At 37.8% G+C, this 27,712-nt stretch overlaps 2 protein-coding genes and 2 pseudogenes across 2 annotated transcripts; 3 read left to right on the top strand and 1 right to left on the bottom strand.

Annotated features, from left to right (window-relative positions):
* Window positions 1-302: 302 nt before the first annotated feature.
* LOC149053204 (uncharacterized) lies at window positions 303-3,114 on the bottom strand (annotated as a pseudogene).
* Window positions 3,115-16,901: 13,787 nt separating this feature from the next.
* Window positions 16,902-18,538, top strand: LOC149053205 (beta-1 adrenergic receptor-like; annotated as a pseudogene).
* A 2,927-nt stretch (window positions 18,539-21,465) lies between these two features.
* On the top strand, window positions 21,466-22,938 carry LOC149053206 (uncharacterized). The gene has a single exon (XM_089199494.1). The coding sequence runs from the start codon at window positions 21,617-21,619 to the stop codon at window positions 22,916-22,918; it is 1,302 nt and encodes a 433-aa protein (XP_089055620.1). The 5' UTR covers window positions 21,466-21,616; the 3' UTR covers window positions 22,919-22,938.
* Window positions 22,939-25,470: 2,532 nt separating this feature from the next.
* LOC149053207 (beta-1 adrenergic receptor-like) lies at window positions 25,471-27,217 on the top strand. Its single transcript, XM_089182483.1, has 2 exons — window positions 25,471-25,495; window positions 26,154-27,217. Exons 1-2 carry the CDS (start codon window positions 25,471-25,473, stop codon window positions 27,107-27,109), a joined length of 981 nt encoding a protein of 326 aa, XP_089038609.1. The 3' UTR covers window positions 27,110-27,217.
* Window positions 27,218-27,712: the final 495 nt, after the last annotated feature.

Genomic DNA, 27,712 nt, shown 5'->3' on the forward strand with positions numbered 1-27,712 from the left:
ATAAAATTCAGAAAAGAAATGTTTTTCAGAACGCATAGTTAAAGAAGAGATACGTTTTTTGTTCAATTCCTTGCTTTTTTAACGAAGTTCCTTTCAGCGAAAGTCACTAAGTTCGCTTGGTTTTGTAAACCAAAACCGTGGCGGAAAAAATTTGCTATGCCCGTGGGCGTTTACCGGGGGATTACGGACCGCTAATTAACCAATCTGAGCGCGCGTGCTATCGCAGCCATATAATAAAACTTTGTAAAGGGTTTTGGGTAGGTTTAGCGGATTGAAAAGCGTTTAGAAACAAGCCATGGTAATGTTGATCTAAATTCGTTTTTAATTTAAAGTCATATTAAAGCAAAATTTCCAGTTAGCACTGTCATCCAGCAGAGGGGGGAAGCGGGGTTATCGGGGGGCCTATAACCGGATTGTTTTGTCTGCAGGTAGATAATCTAACCAGAATTTTACAGTATACACTTCGGGTCGTTTTACACGGTACGAAATTATCGCAGTGTATTCAACAATTTCCCAGGCTGAAGTCGCAACACTTTATATTTTAAAAGCCAGCCGTCTATCATACTGCATTTTCTTTTATTTCAACCAGTACACGACTGAAATAGGACACATCCAAAGCCCGCTCTCTCCCACCCACTATATGATGCTAAAGTTCCCACTGAGGCAAGCTTTCACACGCGAAGTGAAAACACTTGGTAACATTATCGATCAGTAGGAATGCCTGCGAGTGTGTTAATCGACCGAACTACATAAGTTGAATAAGTACGCTACGGTTTTTTTTTTGTTTTTTTGAATCATTGGTTCTCGCCCCCTTTTGCTTTTTGTTTTCGGCACCACGTTTCCGTATTACAATTCCATATTATTTGAAATGATCCCCCCCCCCCCACGAAAAAAAAAAAAGAAAATTGGATGATGAATAAATTTGGAACTTATTGAACAATTATTTGTTTGTTCATTCAAAGAGGGTATTCTTACGTTAAAAAAATAGCCGAATAGCCGCTATGATGGAAAGGGTATTCTGATAATAGTAATGAAAGGTAGCATCGTGAGGGAATAACATCACTTTCCAGGTTCTCCCATACCATAATCTAACAGAAATACTTAACAATTATTCCACGAGTACGCATTGGATATGAGCTGGTAGATAGCCAACCAGAGGATTGAAGTTGGCTATAACCATGTCTTACCCAACACACGCGAACCAAAATACTTATTATGCTATATATCCCAGAAGCACTCAGGCATACAACTATGCCAGGACTTCAACTTGGGTGAACCAAAGAGGATATATAACACTTGCTAGAACTTCAAAACCATGTGCGAACCAAAGTACTTATTATGTTATATATCCCAGAAGCACTCAGGCATACAATTATGCCAGGACTTCAACCTGGGTGAACCAAAGAGGATATATAACACTTGCTAGAACTTCAATATCTTGTGCAAACCAAAATACTTATTATGTTATATATCCCAGAAGCACTCAGGCATACAACGATGCCAGGACTTCAACCTGGGTGAACCAAAGAGGATATATTACACTTGCTAGAACTTCAAAACCATGTGCGAACCAAAGTACTTGTTATGTTATATATCCCAGAAGCACTCAGGCATACAATTATGCCAGGACTTCAACCTGGGTGAACCAGAGAGGATATATAACACTTGCTAGAACTTCGATACCATGTGCGAACCAAAAGTACTGCTCATGTTATATATCCCAGAAGCACTCAGGCATACAATTATACCAGGACTTCAACCTGGGTGAACCAAAGAGGATATATAACACTCACTAGAACTTCGATTTACCATGTGCGAACCAAAATACTTATTATGTTATATATCCCAGAAGCACTCAGGCATACAACTATGCCAGGACTTCAACGCAATGATTTCAATCCAGATAATGAACAAGTAGATCTGCTGAAAAAATGAAAAGTGAACCAGACTTTTCTTACTCGTGCATTGTTCTTTGGTAACATTCCTTAGTTACTTTTCATGTGCAACAATATTGTTTACTTTCCTTATCACACTCAGTCAGTCAATTGCTTCCAGGGCTTGCTTCGGGTCTTTTTTAATTTCTCAGCAGCTGTTCTGCGATATCGCTCATCACTTTAGCCACTTCAACATTCTGGTCCACCTGATCGGCGAATAAAGATGCAAGAGGCACCTGGAACTTATCGCAAACATCGCCGATCAAGGTCCACATATCGCTTGTACTGTACTGTCCGGGTTGTCCTTTGCCGGGTCCTGTGTGCCTGAGCTCAGCGTCGATTGACCGCCGTTTTTCACCTCATCTCGAAGGGCCTCTAACTGGGAAAGCGCAACTTCAAGTTCAGCCTTAAGCTTAAGATTTTCATCTTGACTCTTCTCGATATCCTCTATGGATATGGCTGACCTTGAATCGACTCCAAATACTGTTTGTACAGGGTCATGAATTTTGTCCTTGTTGTTGTCACGTGTGTCAGTCGCTGTTTGGCAATCTTCATTATCTTGGCCAATATTTAGGCTGATGATGCCATCAACCAACCAACTGTACTTTTCTTCTTCGCCCGCTTTTAGTTTTTGCCGAAGTATCGCGGAAACAACGCCGAAAGAAGAGGCTATGAATACCTCTTCTTTGTGAACTAGTCGTCGATCCAAGTGCCCGCCATTTTTAAGATTCGAGAGTCGCACTGTGTTAAATTCTTTTGGAAAGCTTGACACCAAAGGGCTACTCGACATGAATTTTCCTACAGGAATGCCGCATATTTTGGAATTCAGGAGATACCAGTCCCTCGAATCGCTCGTGGAGTGCAGCTATTTTGCTCTTCGAATATCGAAGGCATCCATGCCGCACAGCACCTGATCGAAATGAGAACAAATTTCCCGCTCTTGCGAGTAATGTCTGAAATTCAACCTCAAGAAAAGTCAAAAGAAAAATCCAGCCCCTCAAAATAAACAGGATTGACGCCATTGGAGGTTGTACACAACGGTGTTAAGGTAATCACCGAACGCTCCCCTGTTGAAACCACAAATCGAAAGCGATGATAGCTACTGAGCCGGATCATGACGTCACACCATAGCAACCAAACCCCACGAATTTTTTAACATCCGGTTTGCTCTGGCTCGTCATGAACTAAAAATAGCTTACTGCATAGATTTACAGATCCGTGAAGCACATTTTCTCTGAAAGGATAAAAACGGTTTTTTTTTCCATAACACATTAAGGAACATTTTCTCTTCTTGTCAAGAAATGGTGACGGTTTTACGGGTTGGGTAATTTAGAGACTGATCACTAACGAAGAGTCTTAAGGAAAAACGAAATTGTGTTAACAAAAAATACGTGAACAGCTATTACAATTTGGTGAAAAGACATGACGCTAAAAGGACACTAAATTCATGAGGTATTCAATTAAAATGTGCTGTCGATGACGGCAAAGAGATCACGAAATTATCACAACCGCCAAAAATTGATCGATTAAGGAAATACCCTATGACTGACCCTCTGCGAGAAGATGTTACTGCACTTCCGTGTCGCGAGCTGCTTTCCTCTATTTCTTTTAGAATACCGTGCCATCCTCGGAAAACAACAAGGAAAATCGAGAAAGGGAAAAAACAATCAGATACACAAACGGAAGAAGATCCATCAAATCTTTGACATAAGCAGTCCTCTAGAGTACGAGCTGTCTCTCCTTTTCGGTCCAGTCTGTTGCGCGAGTCCAAAAAAGTGAAAAACAAATAAATAAACAAACAAACAAAAACGCGTGTCGCGGAATTACAAAATTCGTAATTCTTTTCGACAACGTCGGCAATGGAATATAAATCAACGGGCTCTTTGATCCTGCTCGTTCATGTTATGGCTAAAGTTTGTAATGATTTCTTGGACTTGATGAATATAGGTATAGTTGAATTCGGTTTATGTGAACTTTCAAGACTTATGGAATAAATTTTTCCTTTTTATTTTTGGGCAGTTGTGTGATAAGAAAACCTTTGCATTCGTCGTGATGGGAATTGGAAAAAAAAAAAACTTATGTGGGCTGGAGGTGGGATGGGCAGAGATCATTAGGCAGACAGTGTCCTTTTTGAAGATTTTAGATATATGAAAATTCACATATTTGCACTGCGGTGGAAAGATGAAATTAGGAGACCCTCGCAGCTAAGAACACTACTGAAACGAGTAGTTCTAAATAAGACCTGAAAAAAATTTCAGGCCCGTACGGGATTTGAACCCATGACCTCTGCGATATCGGTGCAGCGCTCTACCAATTGAGCTAACAATTGGTGTGTGTTTGTGGGGTGGAGGGTGGGCTGGGTTTGGCATAATCAGGTATCAAATATTGCTCTTTTACGATCATTTCCACTATTGTGAAATATTCCTTGCCCGTTTCTTGATATCTTTTTTTTTTCTTTTTTAACAAAGCGGCCATTGCATTTGGTTGTTAACAAAGCGGTCACAATCGTTCCTAATAGAATTTTAAGCCTTCGTATCGTCTGATTTTCACTTACTAATATTTGCGTAGTCACCAAACAGATGAGGGATAAAACCATCAGAAAAGTAAACAAATGGCCAGTCACGAAAGCAACGCTTCGCTTTTCCCTATAAAAATTCGCTGGTTCCTCTTGTAAGCCAATAACAATATAAGGCACATATGTGAAAATCAGTGTTTGTACACCCCTAAACGTTGAAAATATTTCAAGTCAAAGGAACAGTCTTGGTCTCGATTCGCATTTTTGTCAACAAAATGAACACATATCGGTTAAAGAGAGGAAATATACGGACCACGTGCAAAGCTGTTAATTGTTTCTCGCATATTACCAGTGTTAAATATTCAATAGTGACATCTCATTTACATCCATATCTACTCTTATTAAGTTGGTAAATTCTGTACAGACATCACACCAACCAACTCGCGCGCAAAGTGAGAAGACTATATAAAGGCTTGAAATTATATTAAGAACGTGTAATAGTGTAGTTTGATCGTCCGGGTGAGTGTAGTCCTGAGAAGGACTGTTGTCAGTAATGGTGACTGACGTTACGACAACGTGAGCGGAAGTCATCATCAGAGTCAAATAGGTTGTTGTCAGTCGAATGTACTTAGTACGGTTTGTGTAAACTGATTGGTCAGTTTTGCCGTGATGTTATTGGCTGTAAGACTCAAGTGGCGTAGGTCAGTCGTGATTGGTCGGTTTGGATCCGTTAGTGAAGTTAGGTCGTTCTGTTCGGTTCGTTTGTAATGTTAATGTCGTGAATGAGTCGTTTGTATGGTGCCGGTAGTGGTTGACACCTGTTGAGGGGAGTCTGTTCCAAGTTAGTAAACCAGCTTTCCAGGGTCAGTCGTTGAAAGTAGTCGGTGCTGCAGGTTAGGCATTGCGCAGAGTCCCAGTCAATAGTGTGGTTCGTAAGTCGGTGATGTTCAGCAATGTGATTGTTAACATCACCTTTCCTCGTCGCTCGTTTGTGTTCAGTCAGCCTAGTTGTGAGGTTTCTTCCGCTCTCACCGATATACTGCTCCTTGTCTGTTCCTCGGTTAGTCTCCGTCTTTGATGTTAGTCAGTAACTGACGTAGTGTGGTAATAGGTTTGTGAGCGACGCGGATATTGAATGGTTGTACACAACTGGATTGAAAAAAGAGTTGGAATAGTTTAAAATGTTCACCACAAAATTAACCAGATGTGATAGTGATTCCCCAGTTATACAGATTAAAATGTTTATGATAAGTAAGGGAAGCCAGGTTATTAAAGCCAACATGGATACAAAAAGTAGGGTCTTTGTTAAGCGTTTGCTTCGCGAGGCTCTGTTTTGTTGTTGTGAAGTAAACCTTCCGTGTTTAGAATTTATCCAGATACCAATGTTACAGACACATATTATGATTGTTAGACACAATTGGACGATGACTACCACGTACAAAGCAGATTTAAATGAACTAAAGACACCTAACAAAGTTAGAATTGAAGACAGAAAGACAGCGAGTATCCAAAGTATGAAAATGATGATGTAGTATGTTCTGGCGGACAGTGATCGGTGGTGAAACGGCCAACATACAGCAAAAAATCTCTCACAGGATATGAAGGCTGCAGATAGATATGAGCCGAACATAAAAGTGGCATCGATGCATCTGAAAACCACTAGATGAAAGCCGAATTTTGCTGTCCAAAGCTGATAGGCATCTCCAACAAAGTAAATGTAAAAGGGGTGCGGAGATAGTTCCCAACATCAAATCAGCAAACGCCATGTTCATAACTAGGAATAAACTTTTCCTACGGAGTGCTTTGTTAGCTGCAAAGAGAAGAAGAGGGAGCAAGCTTCCTGCAATGATTAGGACCGAAGATAACATGAAGACGCTGCACAATGCGATGCCTTCTGATTTGGAAGGAAAACGTTTTGCGAATTCGGACGTATTTTTCAGGCTTTCGTTCACTGCCGAGATGTCAATCATTGTAAATTTAAAACTAAATCAGTTGAGGCAGAAAGTTTTATCGCAAAAAAAAGGCAGTGTTTCAAAAGAGAAGGGCTCAACCTTTTGCAATAAAAAGAAATAAGAACAGCTAAAAAGTTATGTAAATATCACGGTAATTTTATCCAAGGTGTTTGTGTAGTTAGAGCAGGCAATGAGTTGGAACTAATATTGGGCCAAATAGAACCCTTCGTGTCACAATAAATTAAGTGTCCGTTTATTAAAAAAAACCTAACAGCTGTATTTTTTTTACTGAGTGGTAAGGCTTTTTAAACAAATTTCTTGCCTGAATAAAAATTTCTTTGAAAGCCGACTGAGGCGTCATCATTTCTCAAGGAGAGATAGCTAGTCTTCATTAAGGAAGCTCTAAAGGGCGCGCGCCATCGTTGTTTTTCTAGAAAATTTTGTTTTGGCTTTTTATGGTCACTAAAGCCATCAAAAGGCGATGAGCAAGATTTGGACTATCGTTTGCAGTAGTAAATATTACCAATATGATTTTCGTTATTTAGCTAAGGCTCCATGAAGAGAGGTGCCCGCCAGTGATAATTTGGCCTTGCTTTTGATTTTCTATAATTTGCTTCGGTGAAACCTCTCAAAATTTTCACAGTTTGTGAAATGTGTCCTGCTGATCATTTAAAAAGCCGAAAAAATAGGGGTTACAAAGGTATTTTCCTCGCTATCTGAAATTTTGCGTTTTCTCCCTCTTTTGGTGTCTTTTTTACTTCAGGAGATATAAGGAAGGCACGAGATTGATTACACTTCATGTCTACGTCTTCTTGTCACCTTAGAAACAATTACAAACCATCATTAACGTGCAGATCACGTTCCAATCGAAACAAGGGTGTCGGTTGAAATGCGTGGCCAAATAAACTCATCTTGTAAAACGTCTCGGCCTTTTTATGTAACTTGCGTTTTCATTAACGAGGGAATAGAAAGTGTCATGGTTAAGTGTTCTGAAGCAAAGATCAGAAGTTTAAAGGATCTTGTGTCAATACCACGGGATTAAGGATCGGTATCGGTGAATTTTTGCCGATCAATTGATCAGAAATTCAAACTTCTTCACAAAATTCACTGAGAGGTTATCCTCGGGGTAATTTGCGAACACCCCGCCAGTTTTTTTACCCTTTTTTCTAAACTACTTGCGATCTTTGCTTTTACGGCGATTCTTTTCGATGAGCAGTATGGTAGTATATAAACGCAGAATAGGTTTCTACAATAGGAGCTAATTGACTACTGCCGACCCGTTGCTTTTCAAGTAGAGTTTCAATGGCAGGTGTAATGGCCTTTACGGCTCATGGTTAAAGTTTTGGCCAATTTACAGTTATTAAAACACTCTCGAGGACAGGTAAGTGGTTTACTCATAGCGCCATGTCAGTGTTGGCATCGGAACTACAAGCAATAATTCTACACACTTTTTGGCTTGATTTCTATTGGAAATTACATTTTTTCCAGATGCTTGTAACAAAAGGAACTAAAAACCCCCCTGAATCGAACCTTTTTAAAGTTTATAGCAAAATTATTTTTTTATTCCTGGATAGAAAAGGTATCTCTAAACAAAAACAAAAAAAAAAATAGATTCTTCTGCAACAGTTAGTTAAAAAACAGGCTGGAAACTATTGTATTTTCTGACAATAACTCATATTTATGACTCCTGTTTCTAATGTGTCTCGCTACTTACCATCAGTGATTCTCTTTGGTCAGCAGATCGAAAATAAAATTATTTTCCATAAATATCTTCTTGTTAAACTTTTTTTTACACGCGAGTGGGAACAGTTCGTAATATCCTGAACTCTTTCTCCGGCGTTAAAAGTGCAGCCATTCGTTTTTTTCCCTTCTATTTCGTCTGTCTAAATGGCTGCTCTCCTCTTTGTAAAACACAAGCGTAGAGCTTGCCGAAACTCAGGAATTTTAAGTGCATGCAGAAGGAAGAAACCGAACGGCTACACTTTTACGTTCGTGTTGTACGAAGAGGAGAGCAGCCATAGGAACGGGGAAATCGGAAGAAGAGACCGAACAGCTGCACTTTGGACGCTGGAGATGGAGCTGAGAATATTACCAACCGATCCCATTCCCCTTTCAATAGAGTTTGAACAAGAAAATTTTTAATCCCAAAATACGATAATTTCCTACCTGTTTGATAAATTTTTGTTGCGGTAGAACCTTTGTGTTGTCAAGAGATATACTCCCCATCGGAAGTACTTGTACACACAAGTCAGATCTGAATTTCACCTAGGATAAAAGTATTCTCTTTCATTTTTGCTATCTTAGTAAATATCTTGTCATGTTACAAAGAATACACAGAGATTTTACATGGTGGCGAGAAGATATGAATTTTATGTTGGAGTGGCAAGAACAATACGCTAGCAATGATTTATTTGTTGTTGTCATTAAAGCCAAAAATAGACTCAACCAGACTTTATGTTGCCGGAATCATAACCAACCGGTCGCACGCAACAGTACTCATCTGCTCGCTGGGGTTTTTATCGTCACTAATGTTTCACTAATGGTTTGAATACGAATCGAAACGAAAATGCTAATTTTGGTTGCAAATCGAATAAGTAAGAAACGTTCGTGAGTACGAAACGACTAGATACCGTTGGTTGTATGTAACTTAGATTTTGTAGGCCTATTGCAAACAATTGAAGCGGAGTTGTAGACTGAATTGTCAATCGAGTTGGTGATTGAATTGTCGGTTCGAACAAAAACATAGGTTACAATACATTCTAACATAAGAAACACGCTCAACGAAGACGAAAAGTTTTAGCATATGGTAAACAGTGGATAGCGGTGAAGGCGCATTGTGATTGGCTACTCAAACTCCAAATATACTCATTTATTCCTTGTAGAAACGTATTCTGCGAGAGAGCTCTGTCTTTATCCTCTTTGAAGGAAAACGAATCGGAATTTTTTGTAATTAATGCACTACTGTAACGTGCACCGAAAAGAGTCGGCGTAAAAGCAAAGATCGATAGTAGTTTGGAAAAAAGGTTTAAAAAAACAGACAGGGTATTCACAAATTACCCCGAGGATAACCTCTCAGTAATTTTTGTTAAGAACTGAACTTTGAGTTTCTGATCAGTTGATCGGAAAAAAAGTTCACCGATACCGATCCTTAATCCTGTCGTATTGATACAAGATCCCCCGTTTAAACTTTTGATCTTTGCTTTAAAACATTTACTCACGACAATGTCTATTCCCCTGTTAGCCGGAAAAACCCAAGTTTAATGAAAACGCCGACTCGTTTCACAAGATAAGCTAATTTGGCCGCGCATTTTAATAACATCCTTGTTTTGATTGGAACGTGATCTGCACGTTAATAATGGTTTGTAATCGTTGACATGAAGTGTAATCAATCTCGAGCTCGTGCCTTCCGTTGTACCCTCATGATACTTTTTGTTGTACATCTCCTGGAGTAAAAAAGATACCAAAATGAAATTTCAGAAAATAGTGAGTCTTTATTTTTTTTATTGGACATAAAATTTTTAGGAAATTGAGAAAAATATGACTGTTTTCCTTCTGTGATACCTTAATATAAATTCACTTAATTATAGACAATAATTTACCATTATTTCGCTCTCATAGTTATAACTTATCTAAATTCAGTGGTGTTAGATGACTGTTTAAAGCGGACAGAGAAATAGAATAGTGCATCACGTATCATGTGTCCAGAACAAATTATACTGGATGTGTTTTTACGCTTTTTACTCACCATTTTGAGAAATGATGACGCCCCAGTCGGCTTTTAAAGAAATTTTCATACAGGTTATACAGGCAAGAAATTTGTTTAAAAAGCCTTACCACTCAGTAAAAAAAAATACATGGACACCTGTTACATCTTTGAATAAACGGGCATTTAATTTATTGTGACACGAAGGGTTCTACGTGGCACAGTATTTGTTCAAACTCATTGCCTACTCCAACTACATAAACACCTTCAAAAAATTACCATGATATTGACAGAAATTTCCGTTCAAATCCCTCCGATTAAACTGACCCTTGCATTAAAACACCACGTCACAAGCCCGTCTCTTCGCAAGAGAAACCTCAATAGGGAATCTCAACTGATCGAGAAGTAATGCGGGTGTATGCCCTCATATATTCTGCAAACAAATAACGAATATCACCCGGGAAATATTCAGTGAAGTAGTGCTTTTACACCAAGCGCGTGAGAGCTAAGATAGTTTCCGAAAATCAAATACTTAAGAGAAAAGACTATTAAATGCAGATAAAAATTTGAATGAGACTGCAATCGATATAAGAGCATGCCTCTTCGCTCCAAGAAATAACTTCTTAGTTCTTGTAAAAGGAATTCACACGGTTTACCACACCAGAAAAGTCAACGGATCAGTAATATAAATGAACTTTACATAAGATAATAATTCCTTATTATTTCTCTCTCTCTTTGCTATGGCTCTTTTAAATTCAACGGTGTAGAATGAATTTCTAAGGCAAAATTAGAACTAGAGCAGTGCATGGAGTATCATGAGTCGAGTGCAAATCATCCTGGAAGTGTTATTACACTGTTTATTTATACATTTTAAATGAAGATTATATCTCATTGAGAGATAATAACATCCGAGTGGCCTTACGAAGAAATTTTGAGCCAAGTAAGTAATTTCCAGACGCTTAGGCGCCAAAGATTTCTTTCTCCCCTCTCTGAGCTAACTTCATCACAGTAGGGTGAATGTTTAATGCAAATTTGAAAATGGATCAACGTACTGAGTAGAGAGTTAAAGCAAAATATCTTAGATGTGGCACAACAAAATTCGTTCATCGCCGAAATGAAAATTATCTCTCATTAAGAAATGATAACGATATATGCCTCTTCGCTCCGGAAAGAATATATTTTCATGATATAAGTAAAGGAAAACATACGGTTTTCCTGAACAATACAATTAACTGTAGATAATAATTTGGATCACTTCTTTCTCTTTGCTAAAACTCACTTAAATTGAACGGCGTAGGATGACTGTTAAATGCAAAATTAAAAATTGAAGAATGTATTATGTAGCATGCGCTGGGGCATATTATCCTGAAAGCGTTCTTTATATTCTTTGTTCATTGAAAGGTGATAACGTCCGAGTCGGTTTGTTAATAAATTTTGAGCTAAGCAAGAAATTTGTTAAAAACCTTAGGAAGCGCTAAACCTTTGCAGAAAAACACACATATATCGTGACATGAAGGGCTCTACGTGCACGGTATTATTTCGAAATGCATTGTCTACCTTGACAACATGACTACCTTAAAATTAATATGACACATAAATGACTTTTCAGCTGTTGTTATTTCGTGTTCCTGCAGAAGATCGAGTTCCTTTCCTTTAAAACACCACATTCTTTCACGATCAAACCTTTCATCCCGTTAACCATTTAGTTACAAGTTAACTGTGTTCGAGGTATCGGCAGTGAACGAAATCTATCAAATAAGTTCAAATTTGCAAGAAGTTTCCAAAGCAGAAGGCATCCGTCCTAATCATAACAGTAAACTTGCTTACTTTTAAAATAACATCTATAAGAAAATTACGCACTTCTGATCGGCTGAAAACAAGTGCATTCCGATGTAACACGAGTGCAAATTACTAATAGCGCTTTCTTTTACTTTTTGAGTACGTACTGAGTAATCCCACCGGCTACCTAACCCTTTAACTCCCAAGATCTCATAAGTAATTCTCCTCACTGTCAGCCATACAATTCCTATGATGTAAATTTATAGAGTTTGGTATTGGATCAACTAATAATCCTCAATTGATATTTTACTTTATTCTCATCACTTCTATGCTTGATATTGTATCGATATTGAAAGGAGAAATTCTCTCTTAGTCACTCATGGGAGGTAAAGGGGTAAGGGAATTGGAACAATTTTTGACAACTTCAGCTGAAAGCTATTAGCACCAGGTTGGCTGAGCGGAGTAGTGTTTAAGAGCTAGGTTCTTTGACAGTACGTTAATCAAAAAAATGTTTGATATCCATATATGGATATATAGTGAAAATTAGTTTGTCTTGGCCAAGGAAATGAAATTCAAGAACAATTTCAAGTGCGTGTCGGCTGTCTTTAATGTATGATGGTAAAGTTTTGACGATAGGAGCTATAAATGTACTTAACTCTACATTATAATTTCTTAGTATTTCTCTCTCTAATTGTTATGACTCGTTTAATTTCAACGGTGTACAATGACTGTTTGATGCAAAATTTAACAGTGCATCTAGAAGCATGTGTCTAGAGCTAAATATCCTGAAGTGTTATTAGACCGGCTTCCGTCTATCACTAATTGAAGATTATCTCTTATTGAGAAAGGATAACTTCCTATACTGCTAATGTGGAGATTTTGAGCCACACAAGAAATTTGTAAAAACCTTGTGAAATTCTTGCCTTTTCAACAGGAAAATACATGAACAGCTGTTTCGTTCTTTGATGAACAGCCGTTTTAATTGACGGTGTTAGTTGAACCTGAAATGTCTTGTCTACCTGGACCACGTGACTCCTTGAATATAATTACCACGAAAGACAACTATCTTGTCAGCCGTTGATGCTTGGTGTTGTTGCAAAAGGTTGAGTTCTTCTCCTTTGAAACAACGCCTTTTATTCCGAAAAAAAAACTGTTTACCTTAATTTATTTAGTCATAGGTTTATGATGATTCACTCGTCGGCAGTGAATAAAACCATGGAGAATGCATCTGAATTCACAAGAAGTTTTCCTTCCAAGGCAGAAGGGATCGCTCTATTCAGCGCTCTTATTTTATCTTTGGTCCTAATCATTGCAGGAAACTTGCTCACTCTTATTCTCTTTGCGGTTACCAAACCACTTCGTAGGAAAAGTTTATTCCTAGTTATGAACATGGCGTTTGCTGATTTGTTGTTGGGAACCTTCTCTGTGCCCTTTTACATTTACATTGTTGAACATGCCCATCAGCTTTGGACAGCAAAATACGGCTTTTATCTTATGGTCTTCAAATGCATCGATGCCATTTTTATGTTCGGCTCATATCTATCTGCAGCCTTCATATCTTGTGAGAGATTGTACGCCGTATATTGGCCGTTTAAATACCGCTTCCTGTCCACCAAAACATATCGCATCGCCATTTTCACACTTTGGACATTCCCTGCCTTGTTGTCTTTAAAATTAACTTTGCTATCGGTGTTTACTTCAATAAGATCCGCATTGTATGTCTCTGTCCCAGTTCTGTTGGGTCTAACAATCATTATATGTGTCTGTAACATCGCCATCTGGAGAAACTTTCAACACAAGAGTGTTGACTCACAGCATCGGAATGGAGCTTCGCGAAACAGATGCTTAACAAAGACTCTGTTTCTGGTGTCCACACTGGCTTTATTATGTTGGCTTCCCTTAATCATCTTGAACTTATATCATATTATAACGACCACCATGGATAAAAAAAAAGATTCCTCAAAAAATTGATCGATTGAGGAAAAAACCCATGAGCGTTCCTCTGTGAGATAAGTTACTGCTATTCTGTGTTGGGAGCTGCTTTCATCTATTACTTTAAGAATATCTATCATCCTCGAAAAAGAACAAGGAAAATCGAGAAAGGGAAAAAACATCAGATACGCAAACGGAAGAAAACCCATCAAATCATTGACATACGGCAGTCCTCTAGACTACGAGCTGTCTCTCCTTTTCGGTTCAGTCTGTCGCTCGGGTCCGAAACAATGAAAAAAAAAGGTCCGAGTAAAAATAATGATAGTAATAATAATAATAATAATAATAATAATAATAATAATAAATAAATAAATAAACAAAAACGCGAAAGGGCTCTTAGAGCCAGCTCATTCATGTTATGGCTTAAGTTTGTATTGATTTCTTGGACTTGATGAATATAGGTATATTTGAATTCGGTTTATGTGAACTTTCAAGACTTATGGAATAAATGTTTTCTTTTATTTTTTTAGGCAGTTTTGTGATAAAAAAAAAAAAAAAAACTTGTGCATTCCTCGTGATAGGAATTGGAAAAAAGGTTGTGTGGGCTGCAGGTGGGATGGGTAGAAATCATTAGGCAGACAGTGTCCTTTTTTGTTTGTATGTGTGTGTTTGTGGGGTGGAGGGTGGGCTGCGTGAGAAAATCAGGCATCAAATGTTGCTCTACAAGCAAAATATTAGTAAACCTCATCTTTCACGATCATTTGCATTATTTAATGAAGATTAATCGTCTCTCATTGAGAAATGATGACGCCCCAGTCGGCCTTTAAAAGATATTTTCATACGGGTTATACAGGCAAGAAATATGTCTAAAAAGCCTTACCATTCAGTCATTAAAAAAAAAAAAAAAACATGAACACCTCTTACGTTTTTTTAATAAACGGACATTTCGTTTATTGTGACACGAAGGGTTTTACGTGGCACAGTATTTGTTCAAACTCATTGCCTACTCCAACTACATAAACACCTTCAAAAAAATTACCAAGATATTTACATAAATTTCCGTTCAAATCCCTCCGATTAAACTGATCTTTGCACTAAAACACCATGTCACAAGCCCGTGTCTTCGCAGGAGAAACCTCACTAGGGAATCTCAACCGATCAAGAAGTAATGTGGTTGTATGAAATATCACCAGTGAAGTAGTAAATTTACACCAAGCGTGTGAGAGCGATGATACTTTCCGAAAATCAAATACTTAAGGGAAAAGGGTATTAAAGGTAGAGAAAAATTTGAATGAAACTGCAATCGATACAAGAGCATGCCTCTTCGCTCCAAGAAATAGCTTCTTAGTTCTTGTAAAAAGAATACACACGGTTTACCGCACCGGAAAAGTCAACGGATCAGTCAGATGTAAATGAACTTTACATAAGATAATAATTCCTTATTATTTCTCTCTCTCTTTGCTATGGCTCTTTTAAATTCAACGGTGTAGAATGAATTTCTAAGGCAAAATTAGAACTAGAGCAGTGCATCGAGGATCATGAGTCGAGGGCAAATTATCCTGGAAGTGTTATTACACTGTTTATTTGTCAATTTAATGAAGATTATATCTCATTGAGAGATAATAACACCCGAGTGGCCTTACGAAGAAATTTTGAGCCAGGTAAGAAATTTACAGAAGCTAAGGCGCCTCTTTTTTTTTTTCCTCTCTGAGCTAAATTCATCACAGTAGGATGAATGTTTAATGTAAATTTGAAAATTGATCAACGCGCTAAGTAGAGAGTTAAAGCAAAATATCTTAGAGGTGTCACAACAAAATCCGTTCATTACAGTCATGAAAATTATTTCTCATTGAGAAATGATAACCATATATGCCTCTTCGCTCCGAAAAAGATTATTTTTAAGATTCAAGTAAAGGGAAACACGCGGTTTTCTTGAACGGATCAGGTATCGGATCAGTTAATGTAAATACAATTATTTGTAGATAATAATTTGGATCATTTCTTTCTCTTTGCTAAAACTCATTTAAATTGAACGGCGTAGGATGACTGTTAAATGCAAAATTAAAAATTGAAGAGTGTATTATGTAGCATGCGCCTGGGGCATATTATCCTGAAAGCGTTCTTTATATTCTTTGTTTATTGAAAGATGATAACGTTGGAGTCGGTTTGTTAATAAATTTTGAGCCATGAAAGAAATTTGTTAAAAACCTTATGGAGCGGTAAAACTTTGCAGAAAAACACACGAATAGCTGTCACGTTGTTTGATGAATATACATATATCGTGACATGAAGGGCTCTACGTGCACGGTATTATTTCGAAATGCATCGTCTACCTTGACAACATGACTGCCTTGAGTAAAATTACTATGACACATAAATGACTTTTCAGCTGTTCTTATTTTGTGTCGTTGCAGAAGATCGAGTTCCTCTCCATTGAAACACCACATTCTTTACCGATCAAACGTTTCATCTCGTAAACCATTTAGTTACAAGTTAACTTTGTTTGGGGCACCGGCAGTGAACAAAATCCTACAAACAAGTCCAAATTTGCAAGAAGTTTCCAAAGCAGAAGGCATCCGTCCTAATCATAACAGGAAACTTGCTTACTTTTAAAATAACGTCTACGAGAAAATTACGCACCTCTGATCGGCTGAAAACGAGTGCATTCCGATGTAACGCGAATGCAAATTACTAATAGCGCCTTCTTTTACTATTTGAGTACGTGCTGAGTAATCCCACCGGCTACCTAACCATTCAACTCCCAAGATCTCATCAGTAATTCTCCTTACTATCTACCATACAATTCTTATGATGTCAATTTAAAGAATTTGGTATTGCATCAACTAATAATCCCCTAATTGATATTTACTTTATTCTCATCACTTCTATGCTTGATATTGTATTGATATTGTAAGGAGAGATTCTCTCTTAGTCACTCATGGGAGGTAAAGCGGTAGGGGAATTGGAAGAATATTTGACAACTTCAACTGGTAGCTATTATTAGCACTAGTTTGGCTAAGCGGAGTCGTGTTTCAGAGCTAGGTTCTTTGACAATAGGTTGATCAAAAAAACGTTTGAGCGACAGAATGGCAAATGACACGAAAAAGAGATTTAATATCCATAGTGAAAAGAAGTTTGTCTTGGCCAAGGAAATTAACGACACGAACAATTTCAAGTGCGTGTTGGCTGTCTTTAATGTATGATGGTAAAGTTTTGACGATAGGAGTCATAAATGTACTTAACTTTAGATTATAATTTCTAAGTATTTTTCTCTCTAATTGTTGTGACTCGTTTAATTTCAACGATGTACGATGACTGTTTGATGCAAAATTAAACTTTGCATCAAGTAGCATGTGTCTAGAGCTAATTATACTGAAGAGTTATTAAACCTTTCGTCTATCACTAATGAAGATTATCTCTCATTGAGAAAGGACAACGTCCTAGTCCGTTAGTGTAGAGATTTTGAGTCACATAAGAAGTTTGTCAAAACCTAAACAATTGTAAAACTGTGCAATTCTTGCCATTTCAACAGGAAAATACATGAACACCTGTTACGTTCTTTGATGAAAAGCCATTTTATTGACAGTATTAGTTGAACCTGAAATGTCTTGTGTACCTGGACTACGTTACTCCTTGAATATAATTACCATGAAATACAAATAACATTTCAGCTGCTGTTGCTTGGTGTTGTTGCAAGTTCCTCTCCTCTGAAACAGCGCGTTTTATTCCGAAAAAAAAACTGTTAACCGTAATTCATTTAGTCATAAATTAATAGGATTGACTCGTCGGCAGTGAATAAAACCATGGAGAATGCGTCTCCGTTCACAAGAAGTTTTCCCTCCAAGGAAAAAGGGATTGCACTATGCAGCGCTCTCATTTTATCTTCGGTCCTTATCATTGCAGGAAACTTGCTAACTCTGGTTCTCTTTGCAGTTACCAAACCACTTCGTAGGAAAAGTTTATTTTTAGTTATGAACATGGCGTTTGCTGATTTGATGTTAGGAGCGTTCACTCTGCCCTTTTACATTTACCTCGTTGGAGATGCCTATCAGCTTTGGACAGCAAAATATGACTTTGAACACATGGCTTACAAAATATTTTACACAAGTTTCGATGATACGTTTTTGTTAGGCTCGTATATATCTGCAGCCTCTATTTCTTGTGAGCGATTTTATGCCGTATTTTGGCCCTTTAAACACCGTTCATTATCCACCAGAACATACCGCATCGCCATTTTCTTACTTTGGTCTTCCGCTGTCTTGTTGTCTACATTAATGACTTTGTTAAACGTTTCGAGTTCATTTGAATCTGTTTGTATGTTTTTATCCCCGTAGTGTTGGGTCTAACAATCATAGTATGTGTCTGTAATATCGCCATATGGAGAAGTTTTCAACACGAGAGTGTTGCTTCACAGCATCGAAATGGAGCTTCGCGACACAGACGCTTAACAAAGACCCTACTTCTGGTTTCCATACCGGCTTTAGTATGTTGGCTTCCCATAATCATCTTGAACATATTAATCTATGTAACTAATACATCAATACCATGGAAGTTTTATCACATGGTGAACATTCTAAATTATTCTAACTCTTTTGTCAATCCGATTGTGTATGTATTCAGAATTCCTGAGTTTCAGCAAGCACTGCGTTTGTGTTGCACGAAGAGCAGGCCGGCCATTAAGATGGTAAAAACTCAAAGGAAGAAACCGAACGGCTGCACTTAAAACGCCAGAGATAGAACTAGGAATATTCAGAAACGATCTCACTCGCCTGCAAGTTATTGTTGAACGTTAATATATGGACACTAAGTTTTAGTTTGCTGAGATAAGAGGATCGTCCACGTTGTTACTGAGTAGTGACATCCATAGGAAGCAGGAGCCATGAATGTGGAGTATTGTAAGAAAATAGGATAACGTTCTTAGATTTTCAATTTTTTAATTCACAGAGCCCTGTTGTTGTTCTATAGGGTTGCTTTTTGCAGCAGAAGTTCACACAAGTTAAGTCTGAATTTCATCCAGTGATGAAAATATACAGTTTTATTTATCCTATCTAAGCAAATATCGTCTCATTTTACGAAAAAAATAAACTCTTCATAAATATGATAATTCTAGCTCTTAAGTTATAGTTCAAATTTACACACCTATACTTTTAAGGTCGTCAGAACATGTCAATGACCATCTTGCGGACATCGCCCTTAAAGTGTGAAATAAAAAATAAGATAAAATAAAGAGCGTACAGCTTTCCCTGCCTCCGAACTAAAATCAAGTAAAGTTTAATCAAGTTGTTTTGCCATTTATTATCGCTCGTTTAGATCAAATACAATTTCAAATATATATGAAGAACACCGAATGCACAAAAACTCAGTAACTCAGCCCGTGGACAAGACCCTTTAATTTTGACATAAAAAATTACCACGAAATAAATTTTTCCTCTGAACTTAAGGTTGAATCAAACTTGACGTTCGTAATATAAAAGAGAGCCCTTCGTGAAAAGTAAAACCGCCATTTTGCTAAAGCGGGTTACCATGATGTCATTTTTATCCGCAAGTGCGAAGAGATAAGGGGAACGTTCACCGCGCGTGGTAAAGATATCATGTTTTCGAGACAGAAATTCTGGTATTTCATCGATATATAATATATATATATATATATATATATATATATATATATATATATATATATATATATACCAATTACGACTCTGTAACAATTGCATGTTAAGGCCCCTGAGGAAGGCAAATGCCGAAACGCGTCGGGTCTTTAATAAAGCGTTGAAAACGGAAGCACATTCTCCATTGTGCAAATTATATAACCTTATAGAATGGCTTCGACAAGGAAACAGAGAAATACAAGGAGAAACCAGAATCAAGACGAAGGAGTTAATACGCGCACGGACGAGCGCACGGACGAGCGCGAGCAAAGCAGCGAGGACGATGTTACACCATCCGCTAGTTTCATCGAAACAGCGAATCCAGCGAGGAACCCTCAAATAACGGAAAAACCAACAGATCTTGGATGGAAAGTGTACTCCCTAAAAGAAAAAAACATGAGGATGAAACTACACGTTGAATTCCTGAAAACATGCATAGAGGAAGATATTATTCCGAAAGGATTAACCATTGATTTGCGATCGACGACAGGCCGACAAGATGAAACCTTCCAAAACAAATGGAAAGAAATACTAAGCAATTGCTCACGGCAGCTCGCGGAATGTCTCGTGGAACACTACCAGAGGCAGCTGGCACAAAATATTGCCGTGATAGCCGACACTTTCGAGTCACTCGAGAAGATTGAGGACTGGACGGACAGGGACAAGCAACAAGTAGAACAAGAAATAGAATCAATTATTGACACGAAAGAAAAACAGCTAAAGGAGAAAAAAGAAAAGAAGCTGGAAACCGCCCGTAAGAACAAACAACCGGTGCAAGAGGCAGAACATCAACCACTTGATCGGGGCACTGAAACATATGCAGAAGTAGTCAAGAAACACATTCGTCAGAAACTGACCCCAAATAAGTCAGACCCCACAAGAAGAAAAATACCACCTGAAGAACGTGGCCAAAGAAGGTACTATGAAAGATCATCAAGGGACAGAGAGTGGGGCTACAGACGCTACCAACAAGAATCACTAGATTACAACCAGCATGAAGGAGGTAAGCGCCAATCACAACGGCGGTATTTTTTAGGCGGTCGCCCACCCGCCAGGAACAGATACAAAGATTGAGATTGAAACCAAACCGAAAAGATATCAACGGAAATTTGACATTGGAACGGAATTGGACAATGAGTAAAGTCAAACCCAAAGAAATGACACGTGAGAAATCCACACAGATAGAGAATATTTTAAATAGACGAACAGTAAACTTATCTGGCATTCAACTTACGCAGTCGGAAACAAACCTTCTACGTAAGGGACTTAACTTTTGCCCAACACCACTGCCACCAGGAAAATATGAAATCAGTAAGGACATTGATGCCTTTGCCCGTAGACTAACCCTTAAGGAATATCACACTCCTGAGAATATAGAAGACGTAATAGACGGCCCTGGATATCAACCATCGATTCTTCAAAAATTGAACCAGAAGGAGCGCAAGGTGTATACTGGACCTTCAAGGGAACCATACCTTAACACATATATTGACAAATTAAGGCAAGAAATCAGTGATGAGACTTTGCACAATCTACGATGTCCACGTAATAATCTAACCAAACGTGAGAGAGCAGCTTTGTTTAGACTAAGCAACAACACGGACATAATCATCAAGCCCGCAGATAAAGGCGGAGCTACGGTCATCATGAATGCAAAGGACTATGTAAAGGAGGCTAAACGCCAACTGGACAATGAAGAATATTACAAGAGAGTAGGAAGAGATCTCACTCTTGAACACGAACAGCTCATAAACCAGTGCTTAGATACACTTATGGACGCCGGAGAATTAGAAGAGGTAGTAGCTAAACTCTTAAGACCAGCACAATCAAGGACTCCTATATTCTATATGCTCCCCAAAATACACAAAGTTAACAATCCAGGTAGACCAGTAGTATCCTCCGTGAACAGCCACACGGAGAAGCTATCAGCTTATGTGGACGAATTTTTGAGACCTATAGCACAAAAGCTACCGTCATACGTACAAGATACCACACACTTCATTAAGCGAATACGGAGTTTGGGCAAGTTACCCGAAAAGTGTTACTTAGCAACTCTGGACGTATCAAGCCTATATACGAATATAGACACAGACGAAGGACTCACTATTGTGGAGGAAGAGCTAGGCAAAACGAACCAGAACAAGCCATCACCGATGACATTATCGTGTCTCCTCGAGAAGGTTCTTAAGCTTAACAACTTTACCTTTGGCAATGAACACTACATTCAAATCAAAGGAACAGCCATGGGAACCAGAGTCGCTCCCAACTTTGCAAACGTATACATGGGTAGACTTGAAGAAAGATTCGTGTACCAAACAGAGTGGATGGACCATATCATACTCTGGGCACGCTTTATAGATGATATATTCCTTATCTGGAAAAGTGATAAAGACTCTTTGATTAATTTCATAAATTACCTTAACAGTGTAGCACCCTCAATCAAGTTTACACACGAAATCTCTGCACATTCAGTGAATTTCCTTGATACGACCGTTCTAAAGGACAATCAAGGCAACATCAGTACAGATGTGTATCAGAAACCAACTGATACTCATCCATACCTCCATTGGACATCAGCACATCCACCTCATCTGAAACGGAGCATCCCATACAGTCAAGCCTTGAGGTTGAGGCGAATATGCTCTTCAACAGACACATTGAAGAAACGAATCCTGGAATATTCGGATTTCTTTGTAGCGTGTGGTTATGCACAACGCAAAGTTCTCCACGAAATGCAGAAAGTGCTAACATTGACTCAAGAGGAATGTTTACAGACCAAAGAACGTGAACCAACAGATCGAATTCCTCTGGTTACTACATTCAACCCCCATACCACATTTATTGCAGAAATTGCCAAACGAAATTGGAACTTTCTGAAATCAAAAGAAAGATTATCACTCATCTTCAACAAGCCACCTTTAGTAGCTTACCGACGACCGAAAAGTCTACGAGACAGACTTGTTCGTTCAAGATTTGTAAATGAAACACCTCAGAATTTGATACCAAAGGGATGTAGAGCATGTGAAAGAACGAAGTGTAGTTGGTGTAAAAAGATCAACCAGACCACAACTTTCACCAGTCCCAATAACAACAAGACCTATACCATATTTCATACAGTGGACTGCCAATCGTCATGGATCATTTACATAATCGAGTGCAACATTTGCAAACTTCAATACATTGGTAAAAGCGAAACTGCATTTAACCTACGGTTAAACAATCACAGAAACCATATTAAAAAGGGAGTGAGTAGCTGCGAACTCACGGAACACTTTTTACATAACAAACGAACTCACGACTTTAACAATAATGTTACCATAACCATTATAGAGCAAATCCGAAAAGATCATTTAGAGACTGACAAAAAGAAAGAAGTTCTTAGAGAAAGAGAGATTTTTTGGCAAAGAACATTAAACTCCTTTCAGCCATATGGACTAAACAAAAGAACTGGATAAAGCTTTTACGCGAAAACCTTTATAAATTTTTTAGGTACATAAATTGTTTATAACATACGTTATAAAGGTTTTAAAACTGTTTACCAATTAGAAACACTAATTGTTTACGAGAGATTTTACTCAGCATTTAATTAAGCAACATGCACTGTACTACGTCATACAATTAACCAATTACGACTCTGTAACAATTGCATGTTAAGGCCCCTGAGGAAGGCAAATGCCGAAACGCGTCGGGTCTTTAATAAAGCGTTGAAAACGGAAGCACATTCTCCATTGTGCAAATTATATATATATATATATATATATATATATATATATATATATATATATATATATATATATATCATAAAACTTTAGACAAGTGGGCGACGAAAACAGCTGAGTTCTTTCCGACAGTTTCCAATGAGACATAGGTTTGAAGATGAAGTACCTCTACGCCTCCAATGATCTCAGTTTCACGGGCATCATAATTAAAACTAGTGGAGTGGAAATTGTTGATAAGTAATCGAATTATTTTCATGTGTGGAGACTTGGAAATAAAATGCCTCTTTTTTGTCAAAAAATAAATTCATTCAAGCACACAGATGTATTCGGATACCTCGACAGGCAAGAGAACTCTAATAAAACGTCTGGTAATCGTAACTTAAGTTCATCTTTAAAACCCATAATCTGATTATTAATTTCATATTTCCAGACGCTGAGACACTCGAAGCAAGCGCGTGAGAGCTGAGATACTTTCCGAAAATTAAATACTCAAGGGAAAAGAGTATAAAGGCAGATAAAAATTTGAATGAGACTGCAATCGATATAAGAGCATGCCTTTACGCTCCAAGAAATAACTTCTCAGTTCTAGTAAAAAGAATTCACAAGGTTCACTACACCGGAAAAGTCAGCGGATCAATAATGTAAATAAACTTTACTTAAGATAGTAATTCATAAGTATTTCTCTCTCTCTTTGCTATGGCTCTTTTAAATTCAACGGTGTAGAATGAATTTCTAAGGCAAAATTAGAACTAGAGCAGTGCATCGAGTATCATGAGTCGAGCGCAAATCATCCTGGACGTGTTATTACACTGTTTATTTATACATTTTAAATGAAGATTATATCTCATGGAGAGAAAATAACTCCCGAGTGGCCTTACAAAGAAATTTTAAGCCAAGTAAGAAATTTCCATACGCTTAGGCGCCAAAGATTTCTTTCTCCCCTCTCTGAGCTAACTTCATCACAGTAGTATGAATGTTTAATGCAATTTGAAAATGGATCAACGTACTGAGTAGAGAGTTAAGCAAAATATCTTAGATTTGTCACAACAAAATTTGTTCATCACTAAAATGAAAATTATCTCTCATTAAGAAATGATAACGATATATGCCTCTTCGCTCCGAAAAGAATATATTTTCATGATTTAAATAAAGGAAAACATACCGTTCTCCTGAACAATACAATTAACTGTGTATAATAATTTGGATCACTTCTTTCTCTTTGCTAAAACTCATTTAAATTGAACGGCGTAGGATGACTGTTGAATGCAGAATTAAAAATTGAAGAGTGTATTTTGTAGTATGTGTCTGGGGCATATTAAAGCGTTCTTTATATTCTTTGTTCATTGAAAGATGATAACGTCCGAGTCGGTTTGTTAATAAATTTTGAGCCAAGCAAGAAATTTGTTAAAGACCTTATGAAGCGCTAAACCTTTGCAGAAAAACACACGAATAGCTATCACGTTGTATGATGAACAGACATATATCGTGACATGAAGGGCTCTTCGTGCACGGTATTATTTCGAAATGCATTGTCTACCTCGACAACATGACTACCTTGAGTAAAATTACTGACACATAAATGACTTTTCAGCTGTTGTTATTTCGTGTCGTTGCAGAAGATCGAGTTCCTCTCCTTTGAAATACCACATTCTTTCACGAAAAAACGTTTTATCCCGTAAACCATTTAGTTACAAGTTAACTTTGTCGAGGCATCGGCAGTGAACGAAATCTCACAAATAAGTTCAAATTTGCAAGAAGTTTCCAAAGCAGAAGGCATCCGTCCTAATCATAACAGTAAACTTGCTTACTTTTAAAATAACGTCTATGAGAAAATTACGCACTTCTGATCGGCTGAAAACGAGTGTATTCCGATGTAACACGAGTGCAAATTACTAATAGCGCCTTCTTTTACTATTTGAGTACGTGCTGAGTAATCCCACCGGCTACCTAACCCTTCAACTCCCAAGATCTCATCAGTAATTCTCCTTACTATCTGCCATACAATTCTTATGATGTCAATTTGGAGAATTTGGTATTGGATCAACTAATAATCCCCTAATTGATATTTTACTTTATTCTCATCACTTCTATGCTTGATATTGTATTGATATTGTAAGGAGAAATTCTCTCTTAGTCACTCATGGGAGGTAAAGCGGTAGGGGAATTGGAAGAATATTTGACAACTTCAACTGAAAGCTTTTATTAGCACTAGTTTGGCTGAGCGGAGTAGTGTTTCAGAGCTAGGTTCTTTGACGGTATGTTGATCAAAAAAATGTTTGAGCGACAGAATGGCAAATGACACGAAAAAGAGATGTAATATCCATAGTGAAAAGAAGTTTGTCTTGGCCAAGGAAATTAAAGTCACGAACAATTTCAGGTGCGTGTTGGCTGTCTTTAATGTATGATGGTAAAGTTTTGACGATAGGAGTCATAAATGTACTTAACTGTACGTTATAATTTCCTCGTATTTCTTTCTTTAATTGTTACGACTCGTTTAATTTCAAAGATGTACGATGATTGTTTGATGCAAAATTAAACTTTGCATAGAGTAGCATGTGTCTAGAGCTAATTATCCTGAAGTGTTATTAAACCTTTCGTCTATCACTAATGAAGATTATCTCTCATCGAGAAAGGACAACGTCCTAGTCTGCTAGGGTAGAGATTTTGAGTCACATAAGAAATTTGTTAAAACCTTAACAAGTGTAAAACTGTACAATTCTTGCCACTTCAACCGGAAATTACATGAACAGCTGTTACGTTCTTTGATGAAAAGCCATTTTATTGACAGTATTAGTTGAACCTGAAATGTCTTGTCTACCTGGAACACGTGACTCCTTGAATATAATTACCCCGAAATGCAAATAACATTTCAGCTGCTGTTGCTTGGTGTTGTAGCAAGTTCCTCTCCTCTGAAACAACGCGTTTTATTCCGAAAAAAAAGACTGTTTACCGTAATTCATTTAGTTATAAGTTTATAAGATTGACTCGTCGGCAGTGAAAAAAACCATGGAGAATGCGTCTGCATTCACAAGAAGTTTGCCCTCCAAGGAAGAAGGGATCGCACTATGCAGCGCTCTCATTTTATCTTCGGTCCTTATCATTGCAGGAAACTTGCTCACTCTGGTTCTCTTTGCAGTTACCAAACCACTTCGTAGGAAAAGTTTATTTTTAGTTATGAACATGGCGTTTGCTGATTTGATGTTAGGAGCCTTCACTCTGCCCTTTTATATCTTCGTTGCTGGAGGTGATTATCAGCTTTGGACAGCAGAATATGACTCTGAACACATGGTCTACAAAATATTTTACACAAGTTTCGATGACACGTTTTTGTTAGGCTCGTATATATCTGCAGCCTCTATTTCTTGTGAGAGATTTTATGCCGTATTTTGGCCCTTTAAACACCGTTCATTATCCACCAGAACATACCGCATCGCCATTTTCTTACTTTGGTCTTCCGCTGTCTTGCTGTCTACATTAATGACTTTGTTAAACGTTTCGAGTTCATTTAAATCAGCTCTGTACGTTTTTATCCCCGTAGTGTTGGGTCTAACAGTCATCGTATGTGTCGGTAATATCGCCATATGGAGAAATTTTCAACACGAGAGTGTTGCTTCACAGCATCGAAATGGAGCTTCGCGAAACCGACGTTTAACAAAGACCCTACTTCTGGTTTCCATACTGGCTTTAGTATGTTGGCTTCCCATAGTCATCTTGAACATATTAATCAATATAACGAAGACATCAATACCGAGGAAGTTTTATTACATGGTGAACATTCTAAATTATTCTAACTCTTTTGTCAATTTGATTGTGTATGTATTCAGAATTCCTGAGTTTCAGCAAGCACTGCGTTTGTGTTGCACGAAGAGCAGACCAGCCATTAAGATGGTAAAAATTCAAAGGAAGAAACCGAACGGCTGCACTTAAAACGCCAGAGATAGAACTAAGAATATTCAGAAACGATCTCACTCGCCCGCAAGTTATTGTTGAACGATAATATATGAAAACTGATTTTTAGTTTGCAGAGGTAAGAGGATCGTCCGCGTTGTTACTGAGTAGTGACATCCATAGGAGGAAGGAGCCATAAATGTGGCGTATCGTAAGAAAATTGGATAACGTTCTTAGATTTTCAATTTTTTAATTCACAGAGCCCTGTTGTTGTTCTATAGGGTTGCTTTTTGCAGAAGAAGTTCACACAAGTTAAGTCTGAATTTCATCCAGTGATGAAAATATACAGTTTTATTTCTCCTATCTAGCCAAAATATCGTCTCATTTTACGAAAAAAATAAACTCTTCATAAATATGATAATTCTAGCTCTTAAGTTATAGCTCAAATTCACACACCTATACTTTTAAGGTCGTCAGAACATGTCAATGACCATCTTGCGGACATCGCCCTCAAGAGTGTGAAATAAAAAATAAGATAAAATAAAGAGCGTACAGCTTTCCCTGCCTCCGAACTAAAATCAAGTAAAGTTTAATCAAGTTGTTTTGCCATTTATTATCGCTCGTTTAGATCAAATACAATTT

The sequence above is a fragment of the Pocillopora damicornis genome, chromosome 1 (assembly GCF_964200805.1).
Source record: "Pocillopora damicornis chromosome 1, jaPocDami1.2, whole genome shotgun sequence".
Classification (NCBI taxonomy): domain Eukaryota; kingdom Metazoa; phylum Cnidaria; class Anthozoa; order Scleractinia; family Pocilloporidae; genus Pocillopora; species Pocillopora damicornis.

What these genes read in the sequence shown, in the direction of transcription:
- LOC149053206 (XM_089199494.1), top strand. Translation starts at nt 21,617, where the DNA reads ATGACATTATCGTGTCTCCTCGAGAAGGTTCTTAAGCTTAACAACTTT.
- LOC149053207 (XM_089182483.1), top strand. Translation starts at nt 25,471, where the DNA reads ATGGCAAATGACACGAAAAAGAGAT. An exon ending in AAATGACACGAAAAAGAGAT is followed by an intron (nt 25,496 to 26,153) that starts GTAATATCCATA and finishes TTTAGTTATAAG; the next exon opens with TTTATAAGATTGACTCGTCG.